Here is a 20,186-nt window from a genome sequence, read left to right on the forward strand (position 1 = left end):
GCTAAGCTACGTGAAGAGCCCTGCTGGGCGAGTGTAAACAATCGGGGCGATTGCGAAAGTAACAATGCGATAACTTGAGCTCATGGATGAGGACGTCCCGAGTTTCAAGTGATCGTCTGATTTTTGTCTCGTGAAGAATTTCTCGATTACTCGACACCAAGTTCCCCTAAAGTACGGACAGGTTCTTGACGGAGTTGCAGCACTTTGGGGTCTTTAAATCGGCTGCTACCACCGCGTAGATCTTCGTTCCCACGGCGTCATCTCGTTGCCCCGGGGCAACAAGAGGGCGGCGACTACAGCTGCTTGGCTCTGGTCCTGGCCGGGGATTTGGCTGTGGACTTGCAGGGACTGCTCTGACACGGCTCGACAGAGATGTGGACGAAGAGCGAAGCCGGCGAGAGGTTGGAACCGTCCAACTTCAGCAGCCGGACGTGACGATAACCTGCAGACGAGAGAGAGAGCGAGAGAGAGAGGGTGAGGTGAAGAAGACAAACGAAGGGTTTCCCCCAGAAAACCCGCTAAGCCCGGTGGTCGGACCTCTCGGGCAGGGCACGGTGTTTTTGTAAACACTTGTGTCTCCAAGCGGTCTCTTCATATCTAAAGCAGACTGGATCATTTCTCTACGTGTTTTATCCCCGCATTAAAATAATGATCTTGAGGACGATGATGGAGTACAGTCGCGATGAAGTGCAGCTGATCCGAGTAGATCTGAGTAAAACGCCGGTGACAGACTCTGAAGAGCAGAGCGCACTTTTCATCGTTTTCACTCCGTGGTCTTAATCTTTGGGAAAGAAGTAATTAAGGGAATAACAGATGCATCAGATGAGCTGATGTCTTTAGTTAACTGCTCAAAGAGAGAGAATGTTCTCTGGTGTGAAGTGAATGTCGCAGGGGAGTTCATCATTTCCGGGGTTTAACAGGTGCTGTTCCACAGCGAACTCGCTGTGTTTCGGCCGCCGAATTATCGGTGCATCCCTAAATATAACATCTTTATTGACAAGAGCAATGTAACCGTAATAATGACACACTATATAGTGTGACTTGGCACCTGGACAAGGGTTCCCAGGTATAGAAAAATCTGTGGTGTGGTGTCTTATAATTAACTGGGGGAAACCCTGAAATGGTTGGATGAACATTGAGCTGGATGTCGCTAACGCACCTGTGCGGACGCTGGTGAGCGGGAGGGTGAATTGACCCAAGAAGTCGTTGCTGGACGTGTAGTCGTGGTCTTCCACCGCGAAGCGAACCAGAGCCAAGTCGGGGACGTGGACGGTGAAGTTGAAGGTGCTGTCCCACCGCGGGTTGAAGCCTGGCGTGAAGAAGAAACAATGCTAAGTGGGTAAAAAAAAAACGGCGACTGAACTATTTGCTCAGAGGTCTTTTTGCCTGCGGGATGTTTACCGTTGTTGTCGACGTGGTTCGTCTTCTTCTTGTTGTTGTCTATGGGAGCGCCGTGGATCTCCACCCACACCTGAGGGTCCACGATGGAGCTGGGCTTGTCCCATTCTGGTTTGGGAAGCTGCTGAGCTGAAATAACCTGAAATTACACCAAGGACCGGCTGAGTTTCCACGACTGAGCAACTTTAGCGTCGCTCCTGATGTCCACGGAGATGCCACGAGCTATTGTTAGCTAAGCAAATCCCCAACAGGTAGTCCTCGTAAGACTGGTTGTAAGTTTACTCTAGTTCGTAGAAAACCTGCGTTTCCACCTGTTCCTCGCGCTTATCCAGGAAGGGGCGTCGTCTTACCCGAACAGAGAGGAGTACGGGACTGTGGCCCGGACCTCCACCGACGTTCTCCGGGTTGAAGGTGGTATCGGGCCGGCACAGGAACGGGGGTTTGAGGATGTAGCCACACTGACCGTTCTGCAGGAACCGTCCTTGGTTCAGGTCCATCTGCTCACCTGGAGTCTGGAAGTTCAACGCAACTGCAAAAAAAAAACAGGAAATGACACGGTTAAGGACAAGGTGAGGATTTGTTTCCGGTCGGTCTGTGACGTCCACTCGAAGAAGCTCGGAAGCTCTCACCAATCTGGCAACCCGAGTTCCACATCTCCTGAGGGTTGAAGTTGGACGACTGGAGGCGCTGACCTGAGGGGTAGATCCTGCTGAGCTGGTGACTGTTGTGACGCACAAAATACATCCCTGGAAGGCAAAGATCGGGTGACGAGGATGGTCATCCCAACAGTTAGTGACGTAAGTAAGGGTCAAACGCAGGTGTGTTAGGTGTAAACATCTCACCTGAGTCCTTGATGAGCCTGAGAGCTTCACTTTCAGAGAAGGACGACATTTCGGTCGCCGGGTTCTTGGCGGCTTGTTCAAAGGTTTGAAAATGAACGCTGCGGGTGTAGACGACCAGGTCTGACAGCTCTGGACTCAGCTTAGAGCCGCTAGTCTGCACACACCGAGAAACCGAGTCACAAACACAGGCAGAAAACCAGCACTTTCTTACTTAAAGGGATAGTTCGGAATTTTGGACATAAGACCTATTTTCCAACTCAGCCGGTGTGATGGAAACGTCTGAAGACGTTTTCAAGAAATTTCATTCAGTTCTTCTAGTTGCCGAGTTCGCTGATGCTATGGCTAGCGCAAGTCAATGGTACCTGCTAGCATGGCATTAGAAACACTCATACCGACTCCACAGTGCACCCGAGGCAAATCGATTGTAACGGCAGACTATCGATGTACATATCTGTGTTGATAGAATGATATTTGAAACAAAACTAACCTCGCATCGCATTAATTTTTGAGGGACTACTTTCTCCCGGTAAACAAGCAGAAGTGAGGACTTGCGCGTCCGCCTCCGCTACACTAGGTGGCGATGTGTCTCCTTTCAGGCCGCTTAATACTGGGCAGTTTAGCATGCGTAGCTGGTGGCTAGGTGTTAGCACGTTGAGCAACGTCGACGAGTCTTCCTACCGTCGAAGAACTTTTTGAACCTTTTCCTCTTCAGTCAGAAAAATGTACCAGTCTGGATTTCATCCGCGTTCTTCTCGTTTTTTTCTTCTTCTGTGGACTTATTTTAGGTCCAAGTTTTTGGGGGCGGGGCCTGTGGAACCTGCGCAGAACATTTGTCTTAACATGTGGGTCAAAAGGTTCAATCAGTGGCCGTTGGTCACACCGATTTCGAAAGATCGGAACCGGTCGTCCGTTTATTGCCAAAAATTTGTTTTTGTTTCTTAACTTTAGCGTAAACCGCGACGTCATTTGCGACGTGTCATTGAAACTGACCGAGATGCTGAAAATATTGCTTCCATCGATGTTAGTTGGAAAAAGGTGGGCGGATACCAGAGCTGATGAGCGACATGGTCGTAAACTTTGGTTCGTTCAATGAGCAACAAGTGGTTCCTCCTCTGATCATCCACAGCTTAAAGTTCTGCTACAGTTGCAGCTAAGCTACGCGGAGAACCCTGCGGGGGGAGTGTAAACGATCGGGCTGATTGTGAAAGTAACGATCCGTTAACTCATACAGATACTGTATGTACATCGATGTCTGCCGTTACAATTGATTTGCCTCGGGTGCACTGTGGAGTCGGTATGAGTGTTTTTAATGCCATGCTAGCAGGTACCATTAACTTGCGCTAGCCATAGCACCAGCGAACTCGGCAACTAGAAGTCTCCAGACGTCTCCATCACAACGGCCGAGTTGGAAAATAGTCCAAAATTCCGAACTATCCCATCACAAAGTCAAGAGAGGTTCTCCTGACTTTGTTCTTCGACAAACCTTCTTGTCCAGTTTCTTGCCGCGGGCCTTGCCTTCGCTCCTGCCGGCCTCCTCGTCTGAGGAGCTGAAGTCCGAAGTGCTGGACGAGCCGTCCTCCCCCGCCGTGACCTCCTTCTTCCCCTTCACGAGGATTTTTCCTTTGAGATCCTGCACAGACGCAAACGATAATCGACAACCGTGAACATCTCCATCGGTCCTTGGCAGGACCAAGAATCTTCTCTTCTTACCTCTGGACAGGGCAGGCTCTGAGAATCCCCGTCTCTCAGCGGTTTGGTGAGGAGCTTGTCGCCCAGGATGGATCTCAGGTGTTGGGCCATCACCACCTGCTGCTCCACAGAGCAGTGGTTCTCCAGGGACAGGATCAGGGGGTATGGAGTCGCCTGGATGAGAAGGTACAACGTCAGACGTCAGACAAACCAATCGACCTCCGATATCATCTTCTTTCTTCTCAAACCTTCACTGGTAAGCGTACGTTACTCACTTTGAAAGCGTACTCGTTGATCGTCTTGATGACCTGGACGAACGGCACTTTGGAGGTGAGCGTGTGTCCGTGGTAGATGACGGGTTCTCCTTTATCGCCGTCCCAGCAGTCCAGCTCCACACAGCGGCAGCCGTGAATCAGAGCCCTGAGGAGAATATGACAAATAATAACGTAATGGACGTCTCCATCACACCGGCTGAGTTGGAAAATAGGTCTTATGTCCAAAATTCCGAACTATCCCTTTAAGGTTTAGGATGGCCCAGTCAGAGCCTCAAACATCTGTTCACACCAACACAATCTACCTCCACAGCTGCAACCAGTGAAGCTCTTTCAGTCCGTGAAGAGACTCCACAGTGTCACAGTGTTAATTTATTACCTTTCATCTGCATGAAACTTAATCTTATGGTAGAGTGTCTGATCCTGCATGCCCGTACCAAATCTCGTTCAAATCCGATGAGTTTTGACAGAGATATTTTAGATTGTTTTTAAAGTGTTGCCCATTTAAAGAGTGGGATTATTTGAAAGTTTAATCATAGTTTGTGACATAATTTGTGGGTGGATTCTCACCAAAATTGAATGGGAACATATTTGGGTGATCCTCTATCCATTATACAAAATTCAGATCGATCCGTCAAAAAAAAATTGTTGACAGGAAGTTGCTAACAACACAGCAATACGGAGTTAAGGTTAGGCTTATGGAGATAGTAAGAGTGAGCGGGGTGAAACTGAAGTCTGCCGGTAGAGTGTTGGATCCTATATACACACACCAAATTTCGTTCAAATCCGATGAGTTCTCACAGAGATATTTTAGATTGTTTTTAAAGTGTTGCCCATTTAAAGAGAGTGGGATTATTTGAAAGTTTAATCATGCTTTGTGACGTCATTTGTGGGTATATTCAAACCAAAATTGTATGGGAACATACTTGAGTGATCACCTATCCATAACAGAAAATTCAGATTGATCCGTCAAAAAAATTGTAGACAGGAAGTTGCTAACAGGACAATAATACAGAGTTAGGGTTATGGAAATAGTAGAGAGGGGCAGGATGAAACTTAGTGTGTTGGTAGAGTGTTGGATGCTATATACACATACCAAATTTTGTTCAAATCCGATGAGTTTTCACAGAGATATTTTAGATTGTTTTTAAAATTTTGCCCATTTAAAGAGAGCGGGATTATTTGACAGTTTAATCATAGTTTGTGACGTCATTTGTGGGTATATTCTCACCAAAATTGAATGGGAACATACTTGGGTGATCCTCTATCCATTATACAAAATTCTGATCGACCCGTCAAAAAAGAAAATTGTTGACAGGAAGTTGCTAACAGGACAATAATAGTTTGTGACGTCATTAGTGGGTGGGTCCAGTGTCACCACCTGGAAACTTCTTTATACCATATAACCAATGAGCTACCAAGGCCTCCAAATCTAGTTCAGGCATGGACGGTAACTCTTAAACTAGACTAGCGTGTAGCTTAGCTTACCGGATGTATGGCTCGGTGCTGCTTTCCCCCGTGAGCTGGTCCTTGGTGAGGTAAGTGTTGTGCGACGAGGAGATGAAGTAGTGCGACAGAGGACGCTTCATGTCCTGGTAAACGCGAGCGTGTTCTGGGTTAAAGACCCAGTTCTCCTTGGACAGCATGTACATGGTGAAGCCGTTGGGCGTCATGAACTGGTTCTTCTGGGCTGCGCCGGGGCGAAAGGGCGCACAACAAACAATAAGAACGCGACAAAACGATTCACTGGCACATTTGCGAGATTGCTAAACACTAACGTTAGACAGTATCGCTAACATGACGGCTAACACCAGTACGTTTGTTTTTTTTGTGTGACTTAGCGTCCGTACCCCACTCGTTGAGTTCGTAGGTGAGTATGAGGCTCTGGGCGTGGGTGAGGGACGCGTCCTCGCCCTGGTCCTTCAGGAAGTCCCTCAGGTCCACGGTGGAAAGGACGCAGCCGTTAGCGGAGTAGCGGATGAACACGGCGTCCAGCTCTGGTCGCCGTAGCAACTCCCGGCAGAAAACCTCGATCTCGCCGTGGTCCAGGCGGCCGTCGGCGGACCGGTCACATTTCTGAATGGAAAATAAAGAAAATATTCGGTCAGTAAAGTCAACACGGTGGACTCCAAAATGGCCTCCATCTTTACCGGCTTTGCTATTTGACCAAATAAGGTTTCTCTCTGGATTAGTTAGCTAATGTAAAAACAAAAACATAATGACAAGAGGGTTTGTGTTCTTACTTTAGCTTCAATTTAGATTGAAAAAAACAAAAAACCTTCTTAGTTAGCTTGCTTTTGCAAAAAAGAGGATGATTCGAAGTTAGCTTGAGGTTTGTATGTTTTAGCTTATATTTAGTTTGAAAGCGTCCTTCACGGTTAGCTAAGTAACGGAAAAAGATGAGTGTTGGCGGTTAGCTTGAGGGTTTTTTATTTTTGTTTTTGCTTCAATTTAGATTGAAAGATTACTTCTTAGTTAGCTAGTTGATGCAAAAAAAAGGGGAGGGTGAGAAGTTAGCTTGAAGTTTGTATGTTTTAGCTTAAATTTAGATTGAAAACTTCCTTCTTGGTTAGCTAATAACGGAAAAAGATGAGTGTTAGCAGTTAGCTTGAGGTTTGTATGTTTTAGCTTAGATTTAGATTGAAAGCTTCCTTCTCGGTTAGCTAAGTAACGAAAAAGGATGAACGTTAGCAGCTAGTTTGAGGTTTTTTATTTTTTGTTTTTGCTTCTATTCAGATTGAAATGTTACTTCTTAGTTAGCTAGTTGATGCACAAAAAGGGAGGGGAGGGTTAGCAGTTAGCTTGAGGTTTGTATTTTTTAGCTTAGATTTAGATTGAAAACTTCCTTCTCGGTTTGCTAAGTAACGAAAAACGATGAGTGTTCGCAGTTAGTTTGAGGTTTGTATGTTTTAGTTTGGATTTACATTTAAAGCTTCCTTCACGGTTAGCTAAGTAACGGAAAAACATGAGTGTTAGCGGTTAGCTTGAGGTTTGTATTCTTTGTAAACTTTTTCATCTGACAAAGTCGCGTTGATAAGAATAACATTTGTTCCTGTTAGCTTAGTGCAACGCTAATGTGCTAACTACGCAAAAGAAATGCACGATATATTTATACTGAAGATATTTAAATGTTTCAAGAGACATTTTCTTCGGTACGAGTTGCGATATTTGCCATTTATGACCTTTAAATAATCCAAAACTATTGAGATTGGACATTTTTTGTGTGTGTAATCCAATAATAGATTATATTACAATACTAATTACAAAATTAAGTAAATAAATATTAAAATACAAATCATTAAAAGGTAAATATTCATGTGTGAAAACACAAATAGAAACATATTTTTTTGTGAGTAATCTCTATTTATTTCCACTTATGTGTGTAAATGATTTGTTGATAACCTGGAAGAGGCTGCGGGCGTATTGATCGCTCAGATCGATGTTGATCATCTGCAGCAGCGTCTGGACTTCGTCGTAGCTCATCTTGTCATCGTGGTTCTGATCGGCCCGGCTCAGGTAAGCATGGATCCAGGTGACGCCGACACAGTCAAGGAAACAATACAACGATAACACGAGTCTGTCGCTCAAAGGTTCGGGTTTAATTCGCTCTCTAAACTAATCCCACATGAACATAAGTCAGGATATTGGTCGAGTTTCTCCTTCTGCGTCATGTTCTCCACTCTCCCTTGCAGCGTCCGGATGCCGCGGGCCCACTGCAGCGCCTCCTCCTGGCTCTGGCAGAGCAGGTCCAGGCTTTTGCGAGGCCCCTTGAAGACCACCGTCAAACAGCGGCCCTCGGGGACCGAACCGGTCAACTGCTGCATAGTCTCCGAGTGGAAACCCTCGCGGACGCACTCCACCTCCGTGATCGAGACTGAGGAGGGGAAAGAGTTAAAGGAAAGAGTCAAATATCTCCGCTCTGCACCAAGCTTTTACTGTTCATTACGCTAATGGAACGTTAGTCTCCAATAAAAGTCTCACTGCGGTGATTTATTGATCCGTGGCGTCCATTAGGACAATGAAACACAAGAGCTTGGACGGGAAAAATGTTTTTAAATCAAATTTATTCAACGCGAGCAAAATGTACTTTGTGCAACTTTGCCTGCTTACAGTTATGACATGGCATTATTCATCCTGATCCGTTAAGAACTGAACTTTCAATGTGACATTTAATTTACTACCTTAGATCTGCATGAAACTTAATATTATGGTAGAGTGTCTGATCCTGCATGCCCGTACCAAATTTGGTTCAAATCCGATGAGTTTTGACAGAGATATTTTCGTTTGTTTTAAAGCTTTGCCCATTTAAAGAGAGTGGGATTATTTGAAAGTTAAATCATACTTTGTGACGTCATTTGTGGGTAGATTCTCACAAAAATTAAATGGGAACATACTTGGATGATCATCTATCCATTACACAAAATTCAGATTGATCCGTCAAAAAAAGAAATGTAGACAGGAAGTTGCTAACAGGACAATAATACAGAGTTAAGTTTATGGAAATAGTAGAGAGGGGCGGGATGAAATTTAGTGTGTTGGTAGAGTGTTGGATGCTATATACACATACCAAATTTCGTTCAAATCCGATGAGTTTTCACAGAGATATTTTTGTTTCTTTTTACATTTTTTCCCATTTAAAGAGAGCGGGATCATTTGAAAGTTTAATCATAGTTTGTGACGTCATCAGTGGGTGGATTCTCACGAAAATTGAATGGGAGCATATTTGGATGATCATCTATCCATTACACAAAATTGGGATTGATCGGTCAAAAAATTTATTAATTTTTTGACAGGAAGTTGCAATAAAATTAGAAAATAAACCCACACCGATGAAAACAGAAAGATAACAAGGAGGTAACAAGACTGTGTGTGTGTGTGTGTGTGTGTGTGTGTGTGTGTGTGTGTGTGTGTGTGTGTGTGTGTGTGTGTGTGTGTGTGTGTGTGAGTGAGAGAGAGTGAATGGAAACAACGTTATCTCTTTTCTATTTTAGTCCGCTGCTGTTCAAACAGTCTGTCTCTATCTCCCTGGGGACACTTTGGTAAATAAAGCAGCTTCAAGTTAAGTTTGTGTGTAAATAACTAAATAAACAGTGGATTAATCTCACATCACTTCTTATATTTATTCATTATAATCAAAGGTTTTCATCACAGGTCGTTGATCCGAGCTTTAAAACCAATCTGTGTCTCTGAAGTGAAACCGCTGACGTCTCGTTCGTCCTCGCTAACCTGCGATTAGACGACGAGGCGCGGTTCACGTTAGGCTAATGTTAGCGTAGGACCACACGCTAACATTAGCCTTAAATCACATTCACACAGAAAGTTCACCTCTAGAACAACTCGTCGTATTGTGAAAGCTTTATTTGGCGTCTGATCCTGAAAACACTTCAACAACGAGCGTAGCCGACATAGCTCAAGTTAGCTAGTTTCTAGTATTAAGTATTAAAGTCAGGTGATACGTTTTCACGTACGTATACTATTTAGATTTAGATTTTTTACAAGTTTACAGTGGTTTCTATGAGATACTTTTTTTTATTTCATACATTGTTAGTTTTTTTTAGCTGTTTTTGCTAACTAGCAATGTCAGCTAACAGCTCAAGTTAACCGTTTCTTCGAGTATTAAAGTCAGGTGAAACTTTTTTTTTTTAGAATTATTACATTTACAGTGAATTCTAAGAAATACTTTAGCGCTCTGCCATTTTTTAATTCATACATTATTTGTTTTTTGAGCTGTTTTTGCTAACTAGCAGTGTCGGCTAGCAAACATAGCCACTGCAGCTCACGTTAGCGGTCTGTAGCCGAGTTGTGATGTCAGCTGATAGAGTTGTTTACATGTTTTTGCTTTATTTGGTACATTGGTGATGGTACATATGTGGAGTTAGATCACTGTTGGACTTTTGTTTAAAGTTTAACGGTTGAACGTTAACATTTGAATCCATCGTCTGACTCTGTGATTACGAACCTTTACAGTGAACTCGCTCCAGCAGAGTTTACGTCTATTTTTAAGTAATTACGTGGACGTTAATCCGTACATGAAACGATGTAAACTCAAATCGTCCATTTAAGAGGCTCCGCCCTCTCAGAAGTCATGTTAGCCGGTGCTGACTGGGCGTGCGACGCTAAACACGGACGCACCGCGTCTATTTACGTGAACGCTAAATGCTACCTACCCACACACACACACACACACACACACACACACACACACACACACACACACACACACACACACACACACACACACACACACACACACACACACACACTATCTGAGGGTCACACCCTGATTATAGAGCTGCTCTATTTCAGTCAAACATGGCCTCCCGTGCTGCTGTCAGATTATAGGACATGATGGGATGCAGGGCGTCGCCGTGGAGACTGTGGTCGCTTTGTGAGACTTAAAGACTTTCTATAAAGAAACCACAGCTTTGACCGGCCCCCCCTGCAGGACACGGCCTCTAATTACCACGGGATTAGATCTGTCTGTGTGTGTGTGTGTTATTTGAAAATTGATTTTTGCAAAAAACGACTAAAATCCCCAAAAACCCAAAAGCAGGGGTCTCAAGACAGAGTTAAATGCACATTTTGTAGAGCACAGTTTGTGTTTTTACTTTTATAATGATATCGTTTGTATTCATATATCATATTTACGCAGTTTTTGCTTCTTTTTGTCTGGCACCAACGACTAAAAACTAGCTTGTTGTATTGTGAAGGCTTTGTTTAGCAACGAAAATACTCAAATACAAAAATAAATGTATAAAACAAATCGTTTCCACCTTAAACGATCAACCATAATCTACCATGTTGCTAATCGTTAGCATAGCGTACGTAGCCACACTCTCTCTCAGCTTTTAAAAACTGACAGATTCAAAGTTTAATTAGCGCCGTCGAACGTCTTTTTTTTAACGACGTCAACTTTAACGCACATTATCGCATGTTAACACGTTACGCATTTCCATAACGACTGACAGGAGAAAGACCGCCGTTAACGACGTCAACTTTAACGCACACTAAGGCATGACGTGTTTCTATGACGACTGACCAGAAAAAGACAGACGTTAACAGCGTCAACGTTAGCGCACAGCGCGTTTCCACGACGACTGACCGGAAAAAGACCGTTGTTAATGACAATGACATTAGCGCACGTTAACACATGACGCGTTTTCACGACAACTGACCGGGAAAAAGACCGTTGTTAATGACGACGACTTTAACGCACATTAGCGCACGTTAACACGTGACGCGTTTCCATGACAACTGACGTTAAAATGAGTCTCTAAAGTAGCGCTAGACTTTAAAAACAGAGGCCCAAGTACGCAGTACACAGGTACGCTAACGTTATTTGTTAGCGCTGCTCTTTTTCGTTTAACAAACAGACCGCTCCAGTTCCACTGTAGGCTAACGCTCAAAGGAGCTAATGCAGCTAACGGAGCTAACCGGCAGACGTGGACACTCACACGACTGCTGCTCTTTGGCGCGACTCGACGTCTTGTGCGACTGACACCAGACGGTGACGCCGTCCTCCAGCAGCTTCAGCGTCCGTCTCTTCTGCCATCGCGGCGAGCGAACCTAAACATGTGATAATCCATCAATAAAATCACACAATAACACAAAAATCTGGCATAAAATCTCAAAAACATCTGACTTTAGCGTAAACGAGACCGTCGTCTGCATATTGACGGATCACAGAAAGGTGCATTTACGAATGATAAATCTCTGTTGAAGCTCCAGAGTCAAACATTAACCAGAGTTCACCACGAATACGTGACCTATAAGTGTGTTCGTACAAGCGTGCAATTGCGTTAAGATACTTTTTTTTGTAGCCTTGCGATAACATTTTTAGAATAATAATAATAATAATAATATATAATAATGATGATAGTGACTGTGTTTTACTGTTGGATACCTTGACCATGCTGGAGCCCTGCAGCATCCTCTTCACGTCGTCGTCCTCCTGAACTCCTTCAAAACACAGAAACACAAACTCGTGACTTAATCTGTGACCGATGAAGACGTCGAGCAGCAGTTTAATCTGTAACGGAGAATGTGAAGAATGTGATTTATCTCTGTGTGTTTACTGTCGAGGGGAAACAAACGCAAATGGAGGCTGTGGATCTGTACTTTGTTATATTCACTGTATTCTTAGTGTATAATACACATATGCATGGATTTACATGAGGAGAACATATTAAATGTTGTTTATGTTAAGTCGTTCACGACTTTTTCAACAGGAAACTGACGTTTGTAAACCACTCACTCTCCCACACCAAACCCCATAGAGAAAACCAGTGATTTTAGCTCACAGTGACACAGGAGCTGCGGGTCCTCTGCTGCCTCGTGTGGTCACTTTGTGCCACTCGGTTAAGTCTAAATTAAGTATTTCAAAAGCCGAATTCATTAAAATCAGTCATTGTAAGTTAGTGATGGATGCAGCAGTGGATCAACAACTCCTGTGTGCTGTGATGTTAAAATCACTGGTTTACTCTATGGACTTTGGTGTGGGAGAGTGAGTGGTTTACAAACTTCAGTTTCCTGTTGTTAAAGTCTGTCTAACAGTGAAGATAAAGACGTGAATGTGTTCTTCAGACGTCGTAGACTTAAACTGACGTAGATTTTATGAGCTAACTGTTCAGTTAAGTGGCTAAAAATAAGCGTTTCCTTGCGTTTCTGCCGGCAGCCATATTGTTTTCAATGAGAGTGAGGTTTCTCGGGCTGCAAAGTAGCTGATTTATGTGCTAACATGCTAATACGGCATGAAAAATAACGCTGAATTATAGTACTAGTTGTTACGGATGCATGCTAACATTAGCAGCTAGCACCAGAAGTGGTACAACAGCTCCTGTGTCCCTGTGATGCTAAAATCACTGATTTTCTCTATGGGCTTTGGTGTGGGAGAGTGAGTGGTTTACAAACTTCAGTTTCCTGTTGTTAAAGTCTGTCTAACAGTGAAGATAAAGACGTGAACGTGTTCTTAAAGACGTCGTAGACTTAAACTGACGTAGATTTAATTAGCTTAGTGTTCAGTTCAGAGGCTAAAAATCTGTTTTTCCTTGCCGGCAGCCATTTTGTTTTCTCTGAGAGTGCGGTTGAGTGTCTCCGGTTGCAAAGTAGATTATTTATATGCTAACAAATAATGCTGAATTATAGTGTTAGTTATTAAAGATGCATGCTAGCATTAGCAGCTAGCACCAGACGTGACACAACAACTCCTGTGTGCTGTGATGCTAAAATCACTGGTTTTCTCTATGGGCTTTGGTGTGGGAGAGCGAGCCTACGTTTCTCAGGCTGGTTCTCAGCAGCAGGGGGCGCTCACAGCCCAGGCAGCCGTTAGACTGTGTGTCACGTTTAAAAAAAATCCCCCCAAAACAAACAAAACAAAGTTCCTTCCTCTATGGGAAAAGGTGGTGTGATGTTGTCGTCTGTAAGGGCTCCTCTGCAGATTCTGCCGAGTCGTACGCTGACTCAGCAGCTGGAACAGAAGTGCATTGTGGGTCACAGGGAAACTGACACACACACACACACACACACACACACACACACACACACACACACACACACACACACACACACACACACTGCAGTTACTGTAAATGAGGAATTGACTGAGCAAACTGTCTTAAAAACACACCGTGACCTCATTTCAGTGAATGACCTCCTCCTCCTCCTCCTCCTCCTCCTCCTCCTCCTCCTCCTCACTGTGATGAAACCCTCTGTGCTCTGATTAAAGACTCAGACGTGTGACCAGCAGCAGCTGCGACGTCTCACATTATGTCAGATAAAGTCCAAACGTGCTTGAAAAAACACTCTCGGCTGTCGTTGTTTGAGGTTCTGACTTCAGAAAAACTGATTTTTTAACCACTCGCATCATAAAATCCACCTCAGTTTGAGTCTACGACGTCTTCAGAACACGTTTATGTCTTTATCTTCACTGTTAGACAGACTTTAACAACAGGAAACTGACGTTTTTTAAACCACTCACTCTCCCACACCAAAGCCCATAGAGAAAACCAGTGATTTTAGCTCACAGGGACACAGGAGCTGCTGGGCTACTGCTGCCTCGTGTGGTCACTTTGTGTCACTAAAGTTAACCCAAATTAAGAAATGTTGATGCCGAATTCACTAAAATCAGTCATTGTAAGTTAGTGATGGAGGCAGCAGTGGATCAACAACTCCTGTGAACTCCTGTGTGCTGTGATGTTAAAATCACTGGTTTACTCTATGGACTTTGGTGTGGGAGAGTGAGTGACTTTGGTGTGGGAGAGTGAGTGACTTTGGTGTGGGAGAGTGAGTGACTTTGGTGTGGGAGAGAGAGTGACTTTGGTGTGGGAGAGTGAGTGACTTTGGTGTGTGAGAGTGAGTGACTTTGGTGTGAGAGAGTGAGTGACTTTGGTGTGGGAGAGTGAGTGACTTTGGTGTGGGAGAGTGAGTGACTTTGGTGTGGGAGAGTGAGTGAATTTGGTGTGAGAGAGTGAGTGGACTTTGGCGTGTGAGAGTGAGTGACTGGTGTTTTGGTGTGTGAGAGTGAGTGACTGGTGTGGGAGAGTGAGTGACTTTGGTGTGAGAGAGTGAGTGACTTTGGTGTGTGAGAGTGAGTGACTTTGGTGTGGGAGAGAGAGTGACTTTGGTGTGGGAGAGTGAGTGACTGGTTTGAGAGAGTGAGTGACTTTGGTGTGAGAGAGTGAGTGACTTTGGTGTGGGAGAGTGAGTGACTTTGGTGTGGGAGAGTGAGTGACTTTAGTTTGAGAGAGTGAGTGACTTTAGTTTGAGAGAGTGAGTGACTTTGGTGTGAGAGAGTGAGTGACTTTGGTGTGGGAGAGTGAGTGACTTTAGTTTGAGAGAGTGAGTGACTTTAGTTTGAGAGAGTGAGTGACTTTGGTGTTAGAGACTGAGTGACTTTGGTGTGAGAGAGTGAGCGGTTTATGAAGCAACTCCATCAATAAAGGCTCTGACCATAATGGCACATATTTTATTGTCCAAACTCATTTTTAAAGAGATAAATATTCATGTTAAAGCTGTCATTTAAATCTTGGTGTTCCTCAGGTATCACATTAAGGCTCACTCTCTCTTTCACTCGTTTTATCTATTTATTGCGTTTCTGTCGCAGCGCGGACAGTCGTGAAAAAATTTAAACATTTGCCAAAAGTGACACTTTTCTGCAGCTTCTGATGAACGAAATAAAGAGTTTAAAAAGCCCAGTTTTTTCCAGTTTAAAGACGTGAAGACACAGTTCAAACACAGTGAGACGACTTTTCTATAAACACAGCGGTGAGCAGTGTTTACATGACGATCTCTGAGCCTGTTCTTCTGGAAACAACCGCGTTTACTGACCAGCTGCTCAATAATGTCTGACGTTAGTGAAGGAGACCACACACACACACACACACACACGCACACACACCGTGTCCCTGAACGCCTCGTTCATCCACACGTCACTGTGTAAAACTCACTTTCTGTACATTTCCCCTGCATTTACTTGTGTTTTATTATACATATACATATATTTACTGTATGTATATAGATACATTAACCAGTTAGTTGACATGTGTATCAATATAGTTCATATACATGTTTTATATACACACACATACATATATACAGTATATATTACATCTATATCGCACATGCATATGATGATACTGATAAATATGTATGTGTGTTTATATATATATAATATACACATATATGTACATATATATATATGTAGAAAAGGGATGGATATATTGCAAGTATGTATCAATGTTGATGATTTGCATATGTGATATAGAGTTATGTTTATATAGTGTATACATAGTAGAGTAGTAGTATATATATATAATAATTATTATTATTATATATGTATATATACTGTATGTCTTTATATATATATAGATACATGTTTGTAACAATTATGTATATGTGTGTATATTTACATGTGTATCAATATAGTTCATATACATATATATATACACACATACATATATATATATATACTGTATTAGTCTATATCACACATGCATATAATGATACTGATACATATGTATGTGTTTATATTTATAATATACATATATGTATATATATATACATGCATATGTGATATAGATGTTATGTGTATATAATATATAGAGAGGTGTAGTAGTATATATAATAATAATAATATTATGTGTATATGTATATAATAATTATATTATACATATATACATATACACGTGTATGTGCTCTGTATGTAGGACATGTATCACGTGTCTGATCCCTGAAGTTGATCGAATAATCGATCACTTACCGAGGTTCCTCAGAGGATCGATGGCCTTTAACTGGGACGTCCCGGCTCCTCCGTTCTTCATCGCAGGAGCCGCTTTCTTCTTGCTGCCCAGCATGACTGCACCTCCTCCTGCTCCTCCTCCTTCACCTCCTCCGCTCTGTCTCCTCCGCTGTGACCGGGCTCCTGGGCTCTGTCTGCGGCTGCAGACCGGTGAGTGTTGTCGGTGTGGAGCTGCAGCTCCAGCACGGTGATGTTCTCCTGCTGCTTATGTTTCCAGGCTTTTATCCTGAAGGATCAGCAGCAGCAGCAGCAGCAGGAGGAGAGGAGGAGGAGGAGGAGGAGCAAACCTCCTCTCCGATGACGTCACTGAGACGCTCAACCGAGGGGAAAAAAACCCCACTGTGGAGTAAACACAGTTCCGGTCTTTATTTCAAAGTAAAAGTCCTTACATAATTAGAATCAAAGGAGAACTTCAGTCAGGTAAATACAACATTTATTTTTCTTTATTTTATTTTTTATACAACATTAAAGTATTACCAATGTGTTTTAACATGTTAATTAAATGTGGAATATGTATTTTATAATAGTGTTATTTATTGTATACTTTATCACTATTGATATACATTTTAGTATGTGATGATTAAATTAAATCATATAGCATCATGCTATTGCTTTATAATGATAATATTACTATTATGCACATTATATTTTTACCTTTGCGTAAGATTATTGTTAATAGTATTTTCTATTTGTACTTTACTATCTATCTATCTATCTATCTATCTATCTATCTATCTATCTATCTATCTATCTATCTATCTATCTATCTATCTATCTATCTATCTATCTATCTATCTATCTATCTATCTATCTAAATCCCTGTTTTTTTGTACTTTATTATCATATAAAGATGATACACTTCACATCACAATTTATAGTCAATGTTTTATTTTGAAAGGTACATTAACATTTCCGGGTGCTGTTGTTCTAAGTCTGAGAACAGACAGATCTTACCGTCAGTGGATTAGTGTGTGTGTGTGTGTGCGTGTGTGTGTGCGTGTGTGTGTGTGTGTGTGTGTGTGTGTGTGTGTGTGTGTGTGTGTGTGTGTGTGTGTGTGACAAATGTCTCTCTCTCATTTTAACTAAATCACAGTCATAGTGAAAGCTCTGAAAATAGATCATCCTCTAATACTGTCTGTCTGCTGTAATTAGGACAATGGTGCTGCACACACACACACACACACACACACAGTGTGTTATAATGAAACCGTGTCATCTGATGTGTTTCCTCAAATTTTATCATCAATACGAGAACAATAATACTACTAATACTAATACTAATCTGCAGTATAAAACGGTATTATACATACTTTGACTCTTGTTATTGTTATTATTGTATAATGCATGATTATATCGTATATACAATTATAAAACAATATCATAGGTATCCTAACATGTAAAACATAATGTATTGGTATTGTTTTATTTATTTTTTATTTACATATAAATTAAATGAATTACATTCACAATATGGTCATCTATAATTGTGCAATTTTAATATATATATATTGTATAAATAATACATATCATATAAATACATATATAAAATATATAAAAATGTGAAATTATATATATATATATGTATATATATATACATATATATATTATTATTATTATTATTATTATTTTAAATAAATATAGATAAATATAGTTTTTCTTAGCTATTCAATTTAGTGCAGTGTTGCTTTAAAAATTCCAGGTGGGCGTGTCACACTGAGTCATGTGACGGGACGCGGAAGTAGCGTTTGAGAGCTAACCTGCTAACAGCGGCATCGTCAGATCGGAGCAGGTGAGTGACGGCGGTCAGTCCCGCTGCTGCTGTATGTATATGTATGTGTTTGTATATATATATATATATATATACACGTGTATGTGTTTATATGTGTTTAAATATATGTGTGTGTATGTTTGTATAAACAAACTGAAAAAGAAAAAACAAACAAACAAATCTGCGTTACACCTGCTAAACACCGGCGGAGACACACGCACACACACACGGAGGTAACGACGTTAGCCCGTGTGCTAAGCTACACTTAGCGTTGTTGTTTTCTGTCAAAATCACAGTGGATTTTTCTCGTAAAAGTGAAACAAATATTAACCACAATACTGCGTTTATTATGAAGCTAGTTTAGCTTTTTACGCAACTTTTTAAACAATTGAAAGTAACTTGTTAGGTTTTTGTTTCGTGTTGAACTTTAAATTACAGCCGTTACACTTGTTTTTTTCCGATATTTTCTGACGTTTTTGAGCTGGAAAACAGTTAAATATAAACTAATACTAACGGAGCAACTGTTAAAGGTGTATTATGTGATAATAAATGGGCTCTAGCTGACATCATTTTGACGTTTTATGACATATTTTCTCACATTTCTTACCTGAAAAACACAGTAACGCTAATTAAATAGCTGTTAAATGCGTAGTACGTGATAATAATAGTCAGAAAAACATGTAAACACAAGTGCACTGTGAAAACTAACCGTAGCCCCATTAAAGGCTTTAATTTACAGCCATTATCACCATTTTCTGTCTTGTTTTATCACATTTTTCGAGCTAAAAAACACTTGTAATGCTGATTAAATAGCTGTTAAAGGGGCATTAAGTGATAATAAATGGGCTCTATCTGATAAATAGACATGTCAACATTATTTTTGATATATTATGACATATTTTCTCACATTTCTTATCTGGAAAAACACTTAAATGCATAGTAATGCTGATTAAAGGCGTATTAAGTGATAATGAATGGGCTCTATTGGATAAATAGACATGTCAACATCATTTTTGATATTTTATGACATGTTTTCTCTAATTTCTTACCTGAAAAACACAGTAATGCTAATTAAATAGCTGTTAAATGCTTAGTACATGATAATAATTGTCAGATTTAACAGCAAAGTCCCTGAAAATCCCTGAAAAGTGCTATCTAGGGGAATAAGTAACACAAATGTGAAGAGAAAATCACAGTTGTTTGGTTTTGTCTTGTGTCGAACTTTAATTTGCAGCCGTTTCGAGCTGAAAAACAGGTTCAATCTAAACGAGGACCCTAATAAATATGAATGAAAGCAGCGTTAAAGGCGTCGCGCGTTGATAATAAAGGTGAATGCAAACATCACAGCTCTGTGAAACTGTCGACTATCAAAGGAAAAGTTGTGTGAAAAGGCCAGTGTTGCTCAGAGTTATTCACCAAAAACCTGTTCTATGACACGAGTGTGTCATCACAGCTCGCCGCTCATTGTTCTCCGAGTGAACGTGTTTCTACGTAAGAATGTGAGCGTGTCCTGACTTCCTGGTTGTTTTCAGCTCGGCCTGTAAACACCGTCCCCTCGTCCTCGGTGCGTCATGCCTGTCCCGGCGATGGACGAGCGCGTCGACGAGCGCGTCGTCGATCACCAGAGACGCTTTCAGGCGGCTGTGGACGTCGTCCACAACCTCCCCAAACGAGGTACGCCGCGTTCATGTTGCTCTTTCTGTCGTTTTCTGATTGTTCAGCGTCTTAAATGTGATTTATATAACAAATAAATCACAAATGAGACACTTCTGAAGACACGTCTTCAACGCTGATGAATGTTTTCAACATTTTCTGACTTTTTTGGACAAAACAATTGGAAATAATCTACATTTTATTTATCTCTGCACTGCAGTGCAATTATATTATATATTATATACATGAACATAAGGTTTTGATGAGTT

The 20,186-nt window shown here is 41.7% G+C and overlaps 2 protein-coding genes across 2 annotated transcripts in view; one reads left to right on the forward strand and one right to left on the reverse strand.

Annotated features, from left to right (window-relative positions):
• Positions 1 to 293: 293 nt before the first annotated feature.
• On the reverse strand, positions 294 to 16,551 carry LOC310939826 (1-phosphatidylinositol 4,5-bisphosphate phosphodiesterase delta-3-A-like; the record flags this gene model as incomplete). The annotated part of the gene is made up of 16 exons (XM_083904670.1): positions 294 to 442; positions 1,160 to 1,309; positions 1,402 to 1,537; positions 1,749 to 1,927; positions 2,028 to 2,144; positions 2,241 to 2,394; positions 3,724 to 3,870; positions 3,951 to 4,103; positions 4,205 to 4,349; positions 5,690 to 5,891; positions 6,052 to 6,277; positions 7,604 to 7,733; positions 7,847 to 8,075; positions 11,656 to 11,767; positions 12,105 to 12,160; positions 16,458 to 16,551. The coding sequence occupies 16 exons, from the start codon at positions 16,549 to 16,551 to the stop codon at positions 294 to 296; spliced, it is 2,379 nt and encodes a 792-aa protein (XP_083760796.1).
• Positions 16,552 to 18,245: 1,694 nt separating this feature from the next.
• The window catches only part of acbd4 (acyl-CoA binding domain containing 4), a 7,872-nt gene continuing 5,931 nt past the window's right edge, over positions 18,246 to 20,186 (forward strand). Inside the window, exons 1-2 of the mRNA XM_083904671.1 lie at positions 18,246 to 18,285; positions 19,797 to 19,938. Coding sequence (XP_083760797.1) covers positions 19,836 to 19,938 — 103 coding nt within the window. The 5' untranslated portion in view covers positions 18,246 to 18,285; positions 19,797 to 19,835. The remainder of the gene's footprint in view (positions 18,286 to 19,796; positions 19,939 to 20,186) is intronic.

This window comes from Microchirus variegatus, assembly GCF_963457635.1.
Source record: "Microchirus variegatus genome assembly, chromosome: 18".
NCBI lineage: Eukaryota > Metazoa > Chordata > Actinopteri > Pleuronectiformes > Soleidae > Microchirus > Microchirus variegatus.